At 46.8% G+C, this 18,404-nt stretch overlaps 1 protein-coding gene across 12 annotated transcripts in view; it reads left to right on the top strand.

Annotated features, from left to right (window-relative positions):
• The window catches only part of BMAL1 (basic helix-loop-helix ARNT like 1), a 106,387-nt gene that overhangs the window by 75,019 nt on the left and 12,964 nt on the right, over window positions 1-18,404 (top strand). For 10 of the 12 annotated variants that reach the window (XM_089915132.1, XM_089915133.1, XM_022555717.3 and 7 more), the window contains 9 exons: window positions 280-321; window positions 1,678-1,835; window positions 3,587-3,666; window positions 8,509-8,601; window positions 9,732-9,849; window positions 12,367-12,516; window positions 14,978-15,224; window positions 16,526-16,632; window positions 18,030-18,180. In XM_089915132.1, the coding sequence (XP_089771258.1) occupies window positions 280-321; window positions 1,678-1,835; window positions 3,587-3,666; window positions 8,509-8,601; window positions 9,732-9,849; window positions 12,367-12,516; window positions 14,978-15,224; window positions 16,526-16,632; window positions 18,030-18,180 (1,146 nt within the window). The remainder of the gene's footprint in view (window positions 1-279; window positions 322-1,677; window positions 1,836-3,586; window positions 3,667-8,508; window positions 8,602-9,731; window positions 9,850-12,366; window positions 12,517-14,977; window positions 15,225-16,525; window positions 16,633-18,029; window positions 18,181-18,404) is intronic. The other 2 variants (XM_089915128.1, XM_089915130.1) reach the window with 1 other exon arrangement.

The raw sequence follows: 18,404 nt of genomic DNA, 5'->3' as shown, positions 1-18,404 counted from the left end.
TCATTTGAACTTCAGCATCCTTAGAGCCATTTTCTTTGCATAATTAAACATTCTATTACTTGGTGCAGGTTCCATCCATGTCCTTGATTAGGGATAAGCAAGGAGGCCTTGAGCCTATGGGCTTGAACTTGTCTCCCTCCCCCCACCCCCAGTGTGGCCAACAACCAAAGCTCTTGTGTGTCAGGTAGAGGTGACAGGGATAAGGCAGGGAAGAAAACAGATGTGTAACTCTGTTGTCAATCTCCAGGACATTGTGTTTCTTCTTTTTTTTTTTTCCAGGTTAGAATACACAGAGCACCAAGGAAGGATCAAAAATGCAAGGTGAGCTTGGACCCTCATTCTGTCTATAAACTGTCCTGGTTTGGTTGCTTGGTGTGTAGCCAGGGAGGCTCTGCATATCTGGTCCTTGTCTGTCAGACGGTCTTCAACACTGTCACGTCCTTAGGGAAGGAGGAAGGGCATGGGGGGCCCAGGCTTGATGTGGCCTTCTGCCCCTCCCTCCATCCCTCCAGGCTGAGCTGCCTTCACTCTTTGCTGTCTAAGCACAGTTAACCGGAAGGGGGCTTTGGAGGGAGCAGAAGATAAATCAAGGCTAAAGGTTTTCTCCGTCTTCAGCAGGTTACTCCTTCCTGACTCAGGGCCCTTCAGGAAGACCTGGCTCAGTGACTCGGTTCCCTGGGCTGTCCCAAGCCTCTGAAAGTGCCCTTATTGCTCTGCAAGGTGCACTTGAAGGCTAGACCTGGGGGTGCCCTGCTCCCTCAAGGAGATTCTCTAACTCCGTCTTTCCTGCTTCCAACCATGCCTGCGACTCCTTTCCATGCAGATCCTGAGCTCTCCTGCCAGTAGCCCCAGGGCCATTTGAGTCTGTATCGTGACACAGAACCAGGGGCTGCAGAATTTGACCCGACACTTCTGGCTTTTCCCTCATGGATCAGCTTTGGCGAGAGATCCCATGGTTCTGTTGCTATGGCAGTGGCAGCAAACTACGTTTCCACTGTTGACACACCTCTTGAGGGGGACAGTCACGAATGACAGGTGCAAACCAGTCAGGGAGGGAGTGTGTGCCCATGGAAGTGTCACGCTGACTCGGCAGGCAGCAATTCCAGGGAGGAAGGCGTGTGACATTCCTCAGTGGAAACTCTTGGGGACAGATGTAGCAAGTGCTGTGTCTAGGTGGGGTCACGGCCGATCCAAGGACGGTGGCGTTAGTTACCTGGTGTCTCAATCAGTCGGCCTCCGACAGGCCACACAGCAGCCTCCCCACAAACCTCAGAGACAGCTCAGCATGGCGCCCTCACAGATGTTTGTTCCAGATGCTTTGCCCTTTGAATTCTCCACCTCACTTCTTTCCTTCACCCCCGTCTTAAAATCCAACTTTATCGGGGCTCAGAGGAAAAGAAATGAGGAGAAATTAACAGCTCAGTTTACTCTGAAAAGACAGTTTTTGTAATATTTCTCAATTCTAAGGATGGGGTGAGCATAAAAAAAACCTAATACTGACCTGGCAGTGAGCCCACTTTTTTGGGTGACCTCAGTAGGAAGGCCTAGTTTGAAACGTTCTGCAGATTCTAAATTTGCCTTGACAGATGAATATTGAAAACAGCTACGATTTATTTTCATCGTTTCCTTGATGCCCTGTTACATTTTACAGAAATCATTTTTCATATTGTTGTTCAGGGAAGCTCACAGCCAGATTGAAAAGAGGCGTCGGGATAAAATGAACAGTTTTATTGATGAACTGGCTTCTTTGGTACCAACGTGCAATGCGATGTCCAGGAAATTAGACAAACTTACTGTGCTGAGGATGGCGGTTCAGCACATGAAAACATTACGAGGTGAGATCCCGGCTTTATTGTCCTTTATGCCCTTGCTCACAAATGTTACCACCCTTTCCTAGAATGTTCCCGAGTCTCCTTAGGGACAAATGTTTATTACTTGCAAATGTGTAGCTTTGAGTAATATGCCTGTCATTTTCAGCAATAGACCTGATGCCAAATGAAACGATTATTGAGCTTCTGTGGGTATCAAGATGCAGTTTTGCTGTCCTACATCTCCAGAGGGTGGAGGCTATGTCCTGTGCGTGTGTATATGCACATACATGTCAGAGAGGACACTGCTGAAGTGCTAGCTTGTGCATATGTGGTGCCTGGGCCCCACCCATACAATGCTATACATCAGAAATGTAGGTGCCCTTAGTGACACAGGAAAGTCAGTTTCAGTTTTGAAGAGGAAAATTCATCATGGTTCCTTTTGAAGAGTGAGTCACTGGTTGGTGGGACTTGCTGCGTTTTATCGTCAGGAATGAACACTGATGATATTTTCATCTTCCTGGAATTTTCCCAAACCAGATCAACTCTTTATGAGGGAAGCAGTGTTTTCCTTCTTTTCTGAGTGCGGGGAGGGTGAGAAAACAGAGGCAGAGACGTGGAAGTGACTTATCCACACCACGGGAGAAATCCGAACTGCATCAGTCACTTTAGTGAATGTGGTTCCTGGAATTTTCCACAGCTAGTCTTGGACTATTTGAGGAAATTGGAAAGTGGGCGCTCACTCAGATCTCTGACCTGTGTGGTAAAAGAATTACGTCTTTTATATTTCTACAAAGCCACCGGAAATAAGAAGTAGCTGGTTTTGTCTGACTTTTGATCATTATTCAAAAATATAAATGTTGTGTCCTTTGCCCGGAGAATGGCATTTTAAAATTCATATTAGTGAAGATAGAGATTAAATCATAACTAATTTCTATTACATTGGAAGGAAAAGAGTGGCAGAGCTCAAGCTACCCTAAAAAGCAGGGACGTGGGTCAGTAACATGTGCCTTGTTGGTTGATATGAAAGTCAGGACGCGTTCTGTTTCCCTCCTTCCTGGTGGTACTTGGAATTGTTATGGATCGTTTCATTTTACTTCTTCACTCTTTTACTAACCATTCTGCAGATTTCAAGTCATTTCCTGCTGGCATTTTTCTCTAAGTTATTCTCCTGAAAGATGCCAGATTGACAGCCTTTTAAACATAAGTCTTGTGCCTTCCAGTCCTGGGAGCTCGAGTTGCACTTACTGAAGAAATGCATTTCTCTGGGTTGCCAAGCTCATTTAATTCAACCCTGATGAAGAGGAGCTCTCAGTAAATGCCTTCTACAGGGTGTTTACTCAGGGCCTGGCAGTCTGGATGATTTCCCAAGAACATTTAGAGTGGAGATTTGAGCAACCGCTAGACAACCCATTTAATATAGATCTTGGGAGGAGGGAACCTCCCAGGAGTCTCTACCAGTTTGCTTCTAGAGCTGCCTTCTCTCTTAGAAGCAGTTTTTTAACTTGTGTCAGCTCCTGATTTTCACTATAGTGACAAAAGCAAGCTTGCTAAGTCTCCTGTGGGCAGCAGTGTTTGCTTTTCGGTGGAATTCTCTTTGGCATTAGAGGCTCCTGTCCAAAGTCAGATCTAGCCCTGTCTCTGTTAAGGAAAAAGAAGACAAAATTTAGATCCCAGGTGGTAAGGACTGGCCGCATCTGGAAGGTTTGAGGCAGTCGAATGGAATGAGACATCTGAAAATACAGTGTTCCAACGCTTTCTCTCTTTTCCCCTGTAAGGTGCCACCAATCCATACACAGAAGCAAACTACAAACCGACCTTTCTATCAGATGATGAATTGAAACACCTTATTCTCAGGGTATGTTGCAATTATGGGATTGTTTTACACAACATTTATTTTTACAAATTTCAGAGTTAAGTACCAGCGTGTGGGAATTTGATGTCTCAACACTGAACTTGCTTAGGCTCACTTCCTCTTTTGGGGCCTCCACCTTGTTCTTACTGTTTGAACAGGCTTCACGTCTCTTCCCTGAGACCCTCCTCTTCTACCCTTGCTCAAGCAAAAATTGAAGGTCTATGCTACTGGGACTTTAAATAAGAAGAGCAGATTTTATTAGAATAGGAGGTAATGAAGAATCCCCTTCCTGAATAGGAAGGTTTTAGAAAGGGACTGAAACAGAGAGCAACTGAGAATTTCTCTCATCACTTAACCACTAGCACAAAAACAGCCACCTAAATCTTTATACCAAAATTCCATCAAAACAACAAGCTTCCAAAGACACCATGGCCTGAGGAGGAAAATAAGTGAAGGAGGCGATGCTTTCACCTGCGTGACTGCAGTGCTCACTTTCTCCTGCCAGGCTCTGCAGAGAGGCAGCTGAGGTGGCACTGCGGGAACCTGGCTTCTGTGCTGAGTCAGGTCTGCTCTGGGTAGAGCGAGATTCACTTGGAAATTGAAGGGAGAGACACCAAATTCAGAAATGTGTCCTCTTGCAAACTGTGAAAAGAGAAACAGAGAAGCCTAACTTAAGGCAAGGATACCTGCCCCATCTCGCCGCAGCCAGGGCTGACCTCACTTCTCTGAGCAGAAGTTTGCAAAGCCCCAGCACAGAGGATAGTCCAGCTGCATTTTTGCATCTTCGCTACCCATTTTCAGCTCACCCCGGCTTCAGGCCCTCTGTAAGCCTGGGCTGCCTGCTCGTTCCAATAGTCTCTATCCATCCCCTCGTGACATGCTGTATTAACTGCAAAGAACAGAAGACGTGTTGAATAAACAGGGCTTTGTTTCTCCAGCATAGCCAGTCCTGGGGTAGGCTGTGAGGGGCTCGTATAGAGGTTCAGTGAGGTCAGCAGGAACCAGGCTCTTTCTGTCCTCTCACACAACCCTGCTGAGCTAGCATGTAGCTTGTTGCCTCATTGGAGTGAGACGGCCTGTGCCAGCTCTCAGTAGCGGATCAGCCAGAAAAAGGGCAGGGGAGGCTCCAGGCCAGCCGTCTTTTGTACCAAGAAAGGATGCACCTTCCTGGAAGCACAGTAGTGGACTTCAGCTTATCCAGAAGATGTCACCTGGTCCCCCATAGCTGCAAGGCATGTTGCAGAACAAGTATCGTAGACGCAGGCAGGAGAGAAGGGGGTCGGGAGCAGCGGTTGCCACACATATTTTACAGAACCGCATCCGTCTGCTAGATTTCCCTCCAGGAGTGGCTGCCACAACCCAGTAAGGAACTCTAGCTGTGGCCTGATTGGCCTGGGGTTGGATGGCCTGGTAGCCTCCCTTGCAGTAGAAGCCATCTTATTAGTGCCACATCCGGGGTAGCTGTAATAGTGGCCCTCCCCGGCTCTCTTGTACGTGAATTATTGTTAGGCCAGGTTTTTTCCATCGTGCGTAGGTGCAGTTTTTTTGAACTTCTCTTTTATCCATCCAATAAATATCTATTTATTGGATAGTCCCATATTCCAGCTTATCATTAGCGATCCTTCAGAGCTTCATGTGAGTTGAAGCTTGGATAGGTATGTCTTCTGTCTTCCATTTTCATTCATTAGCTAATTGAGCAAACACTTTAGTACTTACTGGTTATGCATGGCCCTGTCCTACAAACATCCAATCACTGATAAACACTGTAGGGTGGGACCAAGGCTTCTCAGGAAGTTGGCGATGGTCATTTGGTTACCTCTCAAGGCATGCTTGGAAGACCCAACTCTGCCCTCACCTCTCCATCCTTTTCATAAAGATGTCCTTGTTCTCAGGGAGGACTTGCTGGAGTTAAGATGTAAACTATACCTGCAGCATCTCCAGAGAGACCAGCAGGGCTGGCCTCACGGGCATGCAACCTATGCAGTCACACAGGGCCTGGCACTTGGTTTAATGCTCTGCTGTCGCCATCTTGAAAATTGTATTTGAGAACAAGGGTCCCTACATTTTCATTTTGTACTGGGCCCTACAGATTATGTAGCTGGTCCTAATTGCCATACTGATAATTTGGTACTTTTTAAAATTTTATTTTATTTTTTTGACTGTGTTGGGTCTTCGTTGCTGGGCGTGAGCTTTCTCTAGTTGCGGCGAGCGGGGGCTACTCTTCGTTGTGGTGTGCGGGCTTCTCATTGTGGTGGCTTCTCTTGTTGTGGAACGTTGGCTCTAGGCACGGGAGCTTTAGCAGTTTGGTACATGGGCTCAGCAGCTGTGGCTCACGGGCTCTAGAGCGCAGGCTCGGTAGTTGTGGCGCACGGGCCTAGTTGCTCCGCGGCATGTGGGATCTTCCCAGACCAGGGCTCGAACCCGTGTCCCCTGCATTGGCAGATTCTCGACCACTGCACCACGAGGGAAGTCCAAATTTGGTGTTTTTAAAGAAAAAAATATATATGTATGTATATGTATAAAACCAGCTCTTTTTGTGATGACAAGTGCTTAATAATTGTCTTGTTGCTGCTTTCCTGAATGATTTCCTATTAGATGCCCACACTTATCAAGGTCTGGAATAAGAGTTTTAATGCTATCCAAGCTAAATACTTTATCTTGGGCTTGCCTTTTCTGCTCTTCTCTCTCAGACAACGTCAGTGGTGACTTGTCTTCCCTGATGGAACTTTTCTCACATCTCTGGCCCATCTCAGTGGCTGTGAAGTACTGTCTGATTCCTTGCCGCTTCCAGGGGCCCAGTTCTTGGGAATTTGCTTCAACAGATGGCAGGGTCCACTCAGATGATGTTTGAACAGTTTGGCAGCAGGAACTGGACTTCCAGTTTTCCTTACCAGTGCAAATCTGACTAATGGCATTCTTTACTAAGTGCTTTCAAAATATCTTTAATAACCGGCGTGTCAAGGAGCAGTGAACCTGGTCAGTTTAGAGTGTCTGAATCCTGTATGTCCCGAGTTTTGAAAACGTGGCGGCTGCTTGGGCTCCGTGTCACTCATTAACTTAACACCGTCCTCCCTGAGGGCGAGCCTGCCCTGGTCTTCCTGGCCCCGTGGTGCTCGTGTCTCACTCCTCTGCCCTCTGGCTGTCCCCTCAGCCCCAGCTTCTTCACCTGCCGGTGTTTATCTGCCCGAGTGAAGCAGTGTCGGAATGTTTTGTGCCTCCCCTGTGCTAACCGTGTTCACCAGCCTCTGGAACCTCCTCTCCCTCCCCTGCATGTGTTCAAATCCACTGCACTCGTGTCACCAGTTTGGGCCTGACTCTGCCCAGCATTTTTTCCAGGATGTCACGAGCACCTTCTTCCCAGGCATCTTTTGTGCCACATCGCTTCATTAATGAAAAGCCTCAAAATACTCTCTTCTCTCGTTAGATATAAGATTGTCAGCAAGGCAAGTGAGGAAGTTATTAATACTCTCTCTTTTGACAGAATGAGGCTTCCAGCAGATGGTGCTTGGGAAGTTGCTTCCCCCTCACCGTCATCCCTTGCCCCTGGGCCAGCTCAGAGACCTAACTTAGGAAAGGATCATCCCCAGCTTCCTTCTGGCAGGACAGCCTGCCAAGCCCTCTCACAGCAATAGTGAATCTGTTCCCCTTTTACTCACTTCTTTTATCCCAGCACAAGTGCATGTACCATTCTGTTACCTTCTGGCACATGAATTCATTTCCTAGTTCTTTGAATTAAACTGCATCCCGAAGGCCCTTTTGTGGAAAAGCGTTCTCTAGATTCTTCCAAAGGACAGGCTGCGGCCCAGCAAATAACGCAAGATAATGACGCACTGTGATTTAGACCGTGGTAGCTGAATGTAGAGCAAGTGCATGGTAGAGAACGGAGCACCCTCCCTGGCACCGGGAAGGCCCCAACAGGAGTTGAGTAGTTGCCCGCCTGGAAAGTCGTGGATAGGATTCAGTCACACATGCACAAAACATCCTAAGCTCTCAGGTACCGTAGCTTTGGTGTTTACCTGCTTCAGTTTATCCAGCAAATACTGTCCTGTCTCCACACCTATCTTTACTGGCCCTTTGGATTTTTACCTGTATTTAAAGTGAAGAAGAGGTGAAAAGAAATTCAGGGGAAATTTTTGCTTTTCTTTTTTTGTATAATTTAGGATACAAACAGCCTAGCCCTGGGTCAAGCGATAATACTTGAGAGCAGTACTTCTCGAGCCTGTGTACGTTAGAATCACTTTGGGGTGGGGGTAAGGGTGGGACGGGGTGGGGGTAAGGGTGGGACGGGGTGGGGGTAAGGGTGGGACGGGGAGGGGGTAATAATCATACCAGTGATCTAGCCCCGTTCCAGACCATCAGCATAAAAAACTAAAAGCAAACCCCACTTCAAATGTTGAGAACCACTGTTCCCGAGAGCTCCCTGGAAATGGAGGTGTTTGAGTTGAGGACAGATGGAGGCTGCGATATTGGACCAGGGGGTACTGATCCTAAAGTTTCCTTCCGCTCTCAGATTCTATGATATTACAGCATTGTTATACTTAGAGCAATGAAATGTATTTCTCTGGACCTTCATGCAATCAAAGGAAAATTCTTAAGCTGAGTTCTGCTTTGAAACAGAACTTACTCTAATGGCACTTTCCCCTGTAATCATTAGATAATACATGTGTGTGTATCTGCCTTGGAGAGAATCTTACTATTCTCGGAAGGCATTTGTTCTGAACATCCTGTTCTCAGGATACCTGTGAAACTGTCAATGACTGCAGTCCTGTGCTTTGGATGCTATCAGAGTGACTATAAGTCATGTTTCCTAAAGTGATGAATTGATTATCCATCTCTCCTGATTAGGCAGCAGATGGATTTTTGTTTGTCGTAGGATGTGACCGAGGGAAGATCCTCTTTGTGTCAGAGTCTGTCTTCAAGATCCTCAACTACAGCCAGGTACTGCTCCTGCTGCTGGTGCTGGGCAGCCTCACAGCAGCCAAAAAGGTCACCCCACTTCTCAGAATAATTATGGTGGACAAGTGACATGTGAAGTGCTTATATATTCCCCCACCCCATCCTTCTTCCAGAAGATTCTTTACACAGAAATGAATATAAACTTAGAAAACTTCCTTTAATGTGCTTCCCCCACTGGGAAGTTCGACCTTATCAGCATTGTAGCTTTCTCACTGTTGCAAGATAAATAGGCCACAGTGTAGGGGTAGGGGGGCAAGGGGCTGTCTGACAAGGAAGACAGGTAGGCAGACAATACAATACCAGGGAATAAGAAAAATGGGAATCCACCCATACTGTGTTAACAGTGATATGTCACTTATTAGCTCTGTTGAACCTCAGCGTCCTCCAAAAAATGATTGTAATAATCCATACAATCTATGACCGTTTGTAGGATCATATAAGATAACCATTTATAAATGCTTCTAGACCAGAGCTTTTCACCTATTTTGTCCCTAGAGTTTTTACTCGTTTTTTTCATTCATTCACTCATTCACATGCTGGTATTTGCATGGAAACTTAGTAAAGCAGAAGAATTGCAGAATCAAAATAACATTTATATAAATTAGAATTAATGTAAATTTAGTGTTTCCAAGGTGTTTTGCTCTTTTTAGTCTTAGAGCGAAGCTATGGAAGAAGTTATTTTTATCTCTGCTAACAATTAGGCTAGTGAGGCAAATAGGATGACACAACTTGTTTAAGAACAGAGGTTTAATGGAGCTAGAGTCAGAGCCCACGCCCTACCTTCCTCCCTCTGAGGTCTTAGAAGGGAATCTGTGGGCCTCAGAAATAAATGAAAAGGAATACATACTGAAAGACTTTTGCCTTAGAGGCGCATGAACTATTTATGTATGTGGTTGAGCCCTTTTGCCTTCGTGTCTTATCAAAACCACACTCCCAGTGCCTCATTCATTGTGTCTATATCTAGGCAAAGTGACTGGACGTGTGTACATGTTAACACATGAAATATTTGAAATTCTCGTGCTTAAAAATGCAGAGTAAAGGCCAAGCCCTTGGTGGTTAATGTATGTTCCACGTGCCGTTGACTTGTCCTTTCTGATGATACATTCCCACAGAATGATCTGATTGGTCAGAGTTTATTTGACTACCTGCATCCTAAAGATATCGCCAAAGTCAAGGAGCAGCTCTCCTCCTCTGACACTGCACCCCGGGAGCGGCTCATAGATGCAAAAAGTGAGTTTGGGATCCGCCGCTGCTTCCTCAGCTGCCTGCCCAGACGGCTGAGCGCCGGGCTGAGCAGTGTGTGCGGACCTCAGCCTCTGGGTTCCTACCTCTCTGCCCTTTATCTGGGTCCCAGGTGCTGTCTTTGGCTCAGTGGGATTGTTTATGTTACTTTGTGTTTGTTTCTCTTTTGTTTTACATAAAGAAGAAAAAAATTCAATGTCTAAACTCGTGAGAGGAAAAACAGCTACTTTCATTTGATTCTTTCTGATTTTTAGTCATTTTTTTTTCAGAATCTAGAAATTCCAAGTTGTTATGTTCCTGCGTTAAAAGGGTTCACATCAGTTTGATTTGTTCCCCCTGAAAAAAATCACCTCTATTTATCTGAGTTGCACTCATGCAGCCTCATAAGATGAAAGTAAGAAAACTTCAAGTGTAAATATGACGCTTCTTTGACCAAAGTGGTTCTTCATTAGATGCCCTGCCCCGCCCTTCCGCCCGCCTCCCTGCTTCCTTCTTGCAGCAGTGGAGCCACCACTCACGTTCTCCCCCAGCTTCCTGCTCCTGCACCCGCTCCCTGCCTCCTGTGTGAGGCCACAGAAGCTCTCTTCTCCTTCAGCCCCATGGGGGTGCTGTGCACTCCAGCAGTTAAGAGCACTGGACTCTGAGTCAAATGCAGGGCTCGCATCTTGGCTCCACCATTTACTAGCTGTGTGACCTTGAGCAAGTTACTTAACCTCTCTGTGCCTCCGCTTCCTTATCTGCAAAATGTTACCTATTTCATCAAGTTGTGAGGATTTAATATGCTAATAACGGAGTACATAGTTTCCAGCACAGAGTAAGCACAACGTGGTATATTCACCTTGGCCCAGTGCCATCATAGCCTAACTAGTTTCTTGCTTCCAAGCTCTCCATTGTAATCTCTGGAAGGAAATAACCACCAGAGGAATCTCCTTTAAATCATCCTTTTCACTAAGGCACTCCTCTTCTTCCTGTAAGTACAATGCAGTCCCTGGTACCTGTTGCCCTTTATAGTATGGTCCTGCAATTTTTTTAGTGACCTCAGAAGAGAAAGATGAACGCTGTTTGGTCCTTGCCTCTAAAGCTCTTACCATGTAGTCAGGGAGACAAGGAGACAGTGCCATTCATAATAGGTGCAGCCATAGATGTAGTACCAGGCATAGAGAACGATGATTAATTCTCATGTGGGCGTGGGTACAGGCATCACGGAGCAGGTGACAGCTCCAGGTGGGTTTGAAAAGATGAATTAATGTTTGCCAAATGATGAAGGGAGGAAAGGAGCAGAGGAAATGATTTGTGGACTGGTGCAGACGTGGGGTGCTGTGGGCTGCCGGTGCCGCTGGAACAGAACATGCAGGGGAGGGAGAGGGCTGGACCACGAAGACCTTTTCATCTGTGGGGACACAGTGAAGGGCTGTGAACCAGGCGGGGCGGGCTCGGATTGGCATTGGGGGAGGATCACTAAGGCAGCAGTGCGGGAGGTAGGTGAGAGCAGGGAGACCCAGGAGGAGCCCCCGGCAGTAGCCATTCCTGTGATGGCTGCTCCCGCGGTGGGCAGTGGGCGCTTGTTCCCTCCAGACGTGATCTGCAGCCCCGGCTTCTGCACCGACAAGTAGCCCATGTTTCTATCAGGATCACAGTCATGCTTTTTCTCCAGAGACTCTAATTCAGTTGGTCCGGAACCATAATTCAGACCACAGATATGAGCCAGTTTATATGTGAAATTTATATGATTTAAAATTTTCTGGTAGCTACGTTTAAAAAAGTGAAAATAAATGTGGAATTATCTTTAATACTGTATTTTATTTAACACTAAATCCAAAATGAGGTCTTTTACATTTTTTTTTGGTGCTAAGTCTTTGGAATCCTATTTTTATTCACACGTACAGCACACCTCCAATTTCAGCTTCTCAATAGCTGTGTTGTAGCTAGTGGCCACCACACTGGGAAGCACAGGTCTAGAATGGGGTCCCAGAACCTGCAGGTTGATGAAGCATCCAGCGGTTCTGGCATCCAGCCAGGGTTGAGAACTGAAGGCAGTCCTGCTGCCTCCTTTCCATTCCAGTATCCAGGTCTTGCCCATCCTCCAAGTCCCAGCCCACCTGCTTCTGCCTCTGGGAAACACCGATTGTTTCTGCCATTTACTTGGCACTGATCACTCATACGTCACGTTGTGCTCTCATTAGTCTTTTCCTGGTGAACTTCCATCTCCCCTTCTCAGCCGTCCACTCCTGCTGGACAGGAACCCTGTGTGTATTTCTTTATTCCCTGGAGCACCTAGTCCAGTCTTCAGTCGCCGTGTTCTTTGTGACCTGTAAGCATTCCGGGCTGACAGTGCCCCTGTCCATACAGCACCTGTTAAGGCCTAGACTGAGGAGAGGGGTTATTGTCACGTCATTGTTACAGAACAGCGAGGCAGGAAAGAAAAGACTTTCTTCAAGGGCACACTCCCCCTCCTGACAGACAACACTACCCTCAGTTTATCACATTTTGTGTATTGATTTGCAGCTGGACTTCCAGTTAAAACAGATATAACCCCTGGGCCATCTCGATTATGTTCTGGAGCACGGCGTTCTTTCTTCTGTAGGATGAAGTGTAACAGGCCTTCCGTAAAGGTTGAAGACAAGGATTTCCCCTCCACCTGCTCAAAGAAAAAAGGTAACCACTTAACAGTTCTTTAAATCCTATCACAGGTGGAGCGCTCAGCAGGGGGTGGGCTCAGAGCAGCGGGTCCCAGGATTGCAGCCAGGACCTCACTAGCCCCCCTTCAATGGGGGCAGTTGGGGAGCGGGGGGGGGAGCTGGAAGGCCCTGATGGTGTCACGATGACACAGGTTTGTGGGAAGGCTCCCTCTGTTTAAGTCCTGTTTGTTTTCCTGTGGTTGGGAAAGAATACTCTCTAAGTCACAGCCCCCTCCCTCCCCAGCACCCACGAGCCCACCAGAATTATTCTAAGTTCACCAGTGCCTGCAGGTGGCTAAGTGCAGTGGACACTTCTCATTTTTCTTCCATTGTGAAGTGTTTTTCTTCCTGTCCTCTCCCACTCCGGGCTTTCTTCCGGGTTCCTCTTGTTGCTTCCTCCTCTTCTGTCCCCAGCCTTCTTCTCTTAAGAGTAGATATATACGCATCCATAGGTAATGTCATCCGCCCCCTTAGCTTTCAATGACATTTATATGCCACTAACTTCCAAGTTCATATGTCTAGCCTGCACTTCTCTTTTGAACTCCAGATTTGTAAATTAACTGCTTATTTAATCTACCTGCTTGGACATCTCAAGGGCATCTCAAACGTGATATATGTAGAAGTAACCACCTGAGCTTCCCCTCGAAGGTAAATGGCACTACTGTCCATCTAGCTGTGCGTGCTAGAAGCCTGGGGGGCACCCTCACCCCCTTTCCCTCCCTCCTGATCTAGTCAGTTATAATGTCTTGCTGCCATGAATTGCCCCTGCAGAAGTTATCTGAAGTATGTTTATCCACCTCCATGTTTACTGTTACTATCGCTAGATGGAGGCTACCCTGGATCTCACAGGCCTGGTGAAGCAGGCTCCTCACGCTTTCCAGCCCCTCACGTGGCCAGAGTGACCTTTCTAAAAGCAAATCTTGGGACTTCTCTGGCTGTCCAGTGGTTAAGACGCCACGCTTCCATTGCAGGGGGTGCAGGTTCGATCCCTAGTTGGGGAACTCCCGCATGCCACGTGGCGTGGCCAAAAAATAGAAGAAGAATAAAAGCAAATCTTCGTATCAGCCCCCTGTTTTAAACCCGTCAGTGGTTCCCGCTGCTCTTGAAGAAAAGTTTAAAATCCTTCATGTGACTTTGCAAACCCCCGCCCCTGACACTACTCCATACGTTTGAGACTTGCTGACCTCCTTTTGATGCCTCCAAACCCTTTCTACCCAAAGTCTCCGTATGCTCTGTCACCTCTGACGGGAATGCCCCTCTCTCGCCACCAGCTCCCCTCCCTGACTCACTCGAGCTCGTCCTTTAGAGTGGACCTCAGTGTCTGTCGCTCACTCCCTCCCTCGGGCTGCCTTGTGTCTGCTTGTAGCACCCTGTAGGGTTTCTTTCTGACACTTCCTTACAGTTGCAGTTATGTAGTTATTTGTTTAAAATCTCTCTCCCCCATTAGACTGTGAATTCCACAAAGGCAGGTCTGATTTGTTTTCCACTGTTTCCCAGTAACTAGCACAGACCTGATGCTTGGTAAACTGTTCCATAAGGATGTGTTACTGTTGGAATCCACAGGTGCTCCATACTTAATGTGTCCCAAATTGAAATCTTTTCTCCCCCTCCTCTAAAACTTACTCTGTATTCTCTGCCCTGAGTCAATAAATTGTATAATACCAGCTAACCACTCAATCTGAAAAAGTTGGACTCATCTTTATTTTCTTTTTTCATACCAAATATTTTGATACTCATACCAAATCCCAGCAGTTCAAGCTCAGAAATTTCTCCTGTGTCCTGCCCTGCCTCATCTTCACGGCACTGCCATGGTACAGTCCTCAGCACCTCATGCATGTCTTCCAGTTCACCCAACACTCTGCTCCTAGAACATCCAAATCACGATGTGATTTTGCTGTTTCCCCACTTAAACACCTTCGGAAGCTCTCCATTTCCTACCTGAAAAAGGTTAACACATTTGTGAGCAAATAATCCAAGGCTCCGACGATATGCTCCCAACCTGCCCTTCCAACTCTACCCCCAACGCCTCCCTTTTCCCTTCAGCCACACGGAGTTCTTTGCTGTTTCCTGTACAGGATACCTCTCTGTGCCTTTGTATGTTCTCAGACCTTTACAGATTCTGGTCCCTTACCCAGTGCTCATCCTTCTTGATCCACCTCCTTCATAGTTCTTCGGGGCGGCCTTCTTCTCCCCAGGGAGATTTAGCTACTGCTTCCTTGGTGCATGTGATGCCCTTTTGCTGTAACCAGCTCTACAAAGCGTATATGACACTGGATGATACCTGTTTTTTCTGTCTTCTCTCTCACTAGATGCTAACTTCTGGACAGTAAGGCTTTGGTTTTTATATTTTGATTCCCTACCTACATCCCCCGACTAGGCTGCCTGTGCCCCCAGGCCCCAAAGCCACACTGACATTGACCGTGGACTTTGCTTTCTAGCAGATCGAAAAAGCTTCTGCACGATCCACAGCACAGGCTATCTGAAAAGTTGGCCGCCCACAAAGATGGGGCTGGACGAAGACAGCGAACCAGACAACGAGGGGTGCAATCTCAGCTGCCTTGTCGCCATCGGACGCCTGCACTCTCACATGGTTCCACAACCGGCGAACGGGGAAATCAGGGTGAAATCTATGGAATATGTCTCTCGGCATGCAATAGATGGGAAGTTTGTTTTCGTAGACCAGAGGTAAGAGTCTGCACGTTACGCTTGAACAATGATGGTAGAGGGTTTTCAACCCTGAGTAAAGCAGAGAAGACTGGGCCATTGGCTGTCTTTCTTAGGCATAGAGAGAAGGAAATGATGGGTGTATGTGATGAAAAATGAGACCCAGTGGGTTATCATCATAAATACAGAGATTTTTCTCCATGTCATTCTTTGGCATGTAGAGACAATGAAGTGGGGTGGTTTGATGTCCATGGCTGAAAGAGAAATAGTAGGCATAGTATGCTATCTGAATCCATGGAAGGTTCCAGGACCATTAATTACTGTGATTGAAATTCTGGCATGTGGGACTCGGAAAAGATTGTCTAGTCCTGAGCTGTCGATACAGTCAGTCATCTGCTATAGTAACCCCATATGGCAATTTAATTTTAATTTAATCAATTTAAATTAAATTAGAAGTTCAATTCCTCAGGCTCACTAGCTACATTTCAAGTACTTAGCAGACACATGTGTCTAATGGTATCCATGCAGAACATTTCTTTTTTTTAAATTAATTTTTATGGAGTATAGTTGACTTACAATGTTGTGTTAGTTTCAGGTGTACAGCAAAGTGAGTCAGTTATACATACACATATGTCCACTCTTTTTTAGATTCTATTCCCACATAGGTAGAACATTTCTGTCTTCTCAGAAAGTTCTTCTGGACAACACTGATCTAGTCCAGTCTCATTTTTTATGGTGGTTGAACTGAGGCTCAGCCTGAAGCCTGGCCTTCTCCAGAATTCACAACCCATCGGCAGTAGACCTGGGCTAAGAACCCAGATGTCCCCAAATTTCCACTGTCCCCTGCTGCCTCCTTGAGAGTATTCACAGGGTAGTAATTTTTCTGGCTATTAGATATAGTCACTAAATACTGGAAAAGGAGGCGGCCACCTCTCAAGGTCCTTGTGGGCCCCGCTGCTGGAGCTTCTGGTGTTTGGTCGTCCTGGTAAAAAGCAGCCGGTAAATTGGAGAAGCTTTGCCCTGGAGTTTAGAGTTCTACCACATTTTTATCTTATACAGTTACTATTTTTAAACCTCCTAAAATTTGATATCTTGTGCTAACAGCCCCTTTGAAAGGATTCTTTGCTTTCTTTCCCTCTGTTTTTATAGCCCTGATTAAAGTCAGTTTTCATGAGAAAAAAGCAAAACCCATGTAGTAAGCCCTCTGAACCCACCCGGCTTTGACCTTGTTTTCACTGGCTGTAGCGGGATTCAGCCGGTGCACAGATGCTGTTAATCGTCTGAATGGCTTTTTCTTTTTTTTAAAAAAAATTCCCTTTTAGGGCAACAGCTATTTTGGCATATTTACCACAAGAACTTCTAGGCACCTCATGTTATGAATATTTTCACCAAGATGACATAGGACATCTCGCAGAATGTCATAGGCAAGGTAAGCTGGGTTGTACGACAGGTCTTAAGTTTAAAGTGCCCCCCCTGCTTCTAGGCTAGTCCACGTAACCTCACAGAGAAATCTGCCTCTGTGACGTGAGAGTCAACCAGCCCAGGAGTCTTCAGGCCAAGACATCTGTGAGGAGAGGAGGCTACTGCTTCGCCCAGCCCCATCTAGCCCCTTACGGATAACCCCCTACCCCACTGCCTAGCAGATTTCTGTACTTGGGCCAGGGCAATTTCCAGAAGGCATCTCTTGTTCAGAGGATTTATCTGGACCCTATAAAGGTTTCGTATGGCCCAAACGGATCTAATTCTTCTCCGCAAAACCCTGCATCGCCTCCTACATTTCCCTCTTGATTAATGGCATGGCCTGATATGTAGCCTCCTGAGATGGAAACCAACATCGACTCCCTCCTTTACTTTTTCCTCCATCAGAACTGTTCATTCACCTCAGACATGCATTTCCAAAGAGGCCCCTTTCTGCCACCTCCACTGTCCAAGACCCTGGTTCAGCCCTTGTACCCACCTGATAATTGTGATGGACTCCTAACAGGCCTCCCCACTCGCTTCTGTCCGCAGTCCATCTTCCATCACTATCCCATTTATGCTCTGATAGATCGAGCCTGGTAATGTCACATCCATGCTTAAAACCTCCTGCCTTTAGACTCAAGCCCAATCACCCTTGACAGGCATTCAAAAGACCCTCCACCTTCTGGCCCTGACCCACCTCCCCAGCTTTACCCCTGCCCCCATCTCCGCCTGCAGAGGCCTGTGCTCCAGCCACACTGACCATCTCTCCATTCCCTGCCCTACCAGGCCCTGCCACTCCTCGGGCAGTGCTGGGCTCTTCCCTCTCTCCCCTTGGCAGACTTGTATTCATCCCTCAAGACTGATCTCCTCTGCCTCTCCTGAGGGCAGGAGTCACATCCTGTCTCCTCTTTTACCTCCAGTGCCTGGCACATGAAAGATGCTCATTACATGTTTGTTACATGAAAGAATGAGGTTTCCGTAGGTGAGTGACCTCTCTGAATCCAAATGTCCTAAAAATGCTGTACTGCCTTCAGGCTTTGTGATGGGGAAACAACATGGGCCCTTTGGACAGTGCCTTCTCGTTGTGTGGTGTTTACTTCATAGCTGATTCCAGTTAGATGTCTAGAATGCAGTCAGTTATTCCCAGAGCCTTCATTTCATACACTCTGAAGAACAGTGGCAGGTTCACAACCGAATTGGAAGGCTCAGAGTCAGACCCTCAGAAACAGCCTGTTCTCTGAAGTGCCAGCTCCCGTGGCTTATTAAAGAGGGACGGCCTTGGAGCCTGAGCGCACTTAGGATTTGGTTAGTTTAGTGCATTTGTCTGAGGAAACAATGATGTTCATAGTCTCTTTGTATTTTCAGTTTTACAGACAAGAGAAAAGATTACAACTAATTGCTATAAGTTTAAAATCAAAGATGGTTCTTTCATCACACTGCGGAGTCGGTGGTTCAGTTTCATGAACCCTTGGACCAAGGAAGTAGAATACATTGTCTCCACCAACACTGTTGTTTTGTAAGTGTTTTTCGTATATCAGAAGCTCCCTTGCTTCACAGGGAAATGCCCTGGGCCCCTTACCTGGGAAAGGGGGTACAGGTGACAGCCAGTATTGCATCCTTTACTGCCGTCTTGCTGATATCCTGTGAAGCCTCGGGACTGGCGGAAGCCAAAAGGTGGTTAACGAGGGATGAGCTTCAGTACTCATACCTCTGAGGCCCCGGCTGGTGGAATTGCTGCTG

This window comes from Delphinapterus leucas, chromosome 7 (assembly GCF_059928025.1).
Source record: "Delphinapterus leucas isolate spDelLeu-1000000601 "Yukka" chromosome 7, BTC_Dleu_Yukka2, whole genome shotgun sequence".
In the NCBI taxonomy this organism is placed as follows: Eukaryota; Metazoa; Chordata; class Mammalia; order Artiodactyla; family Monodontidae; genus Delphinapterus; species Delphinapterus leucas.
The sequence above is the reverse complement of the archived record's forward strand: the minus strand, read 5'-3'. Positions and strand labels throughout refer to the sequence as shown.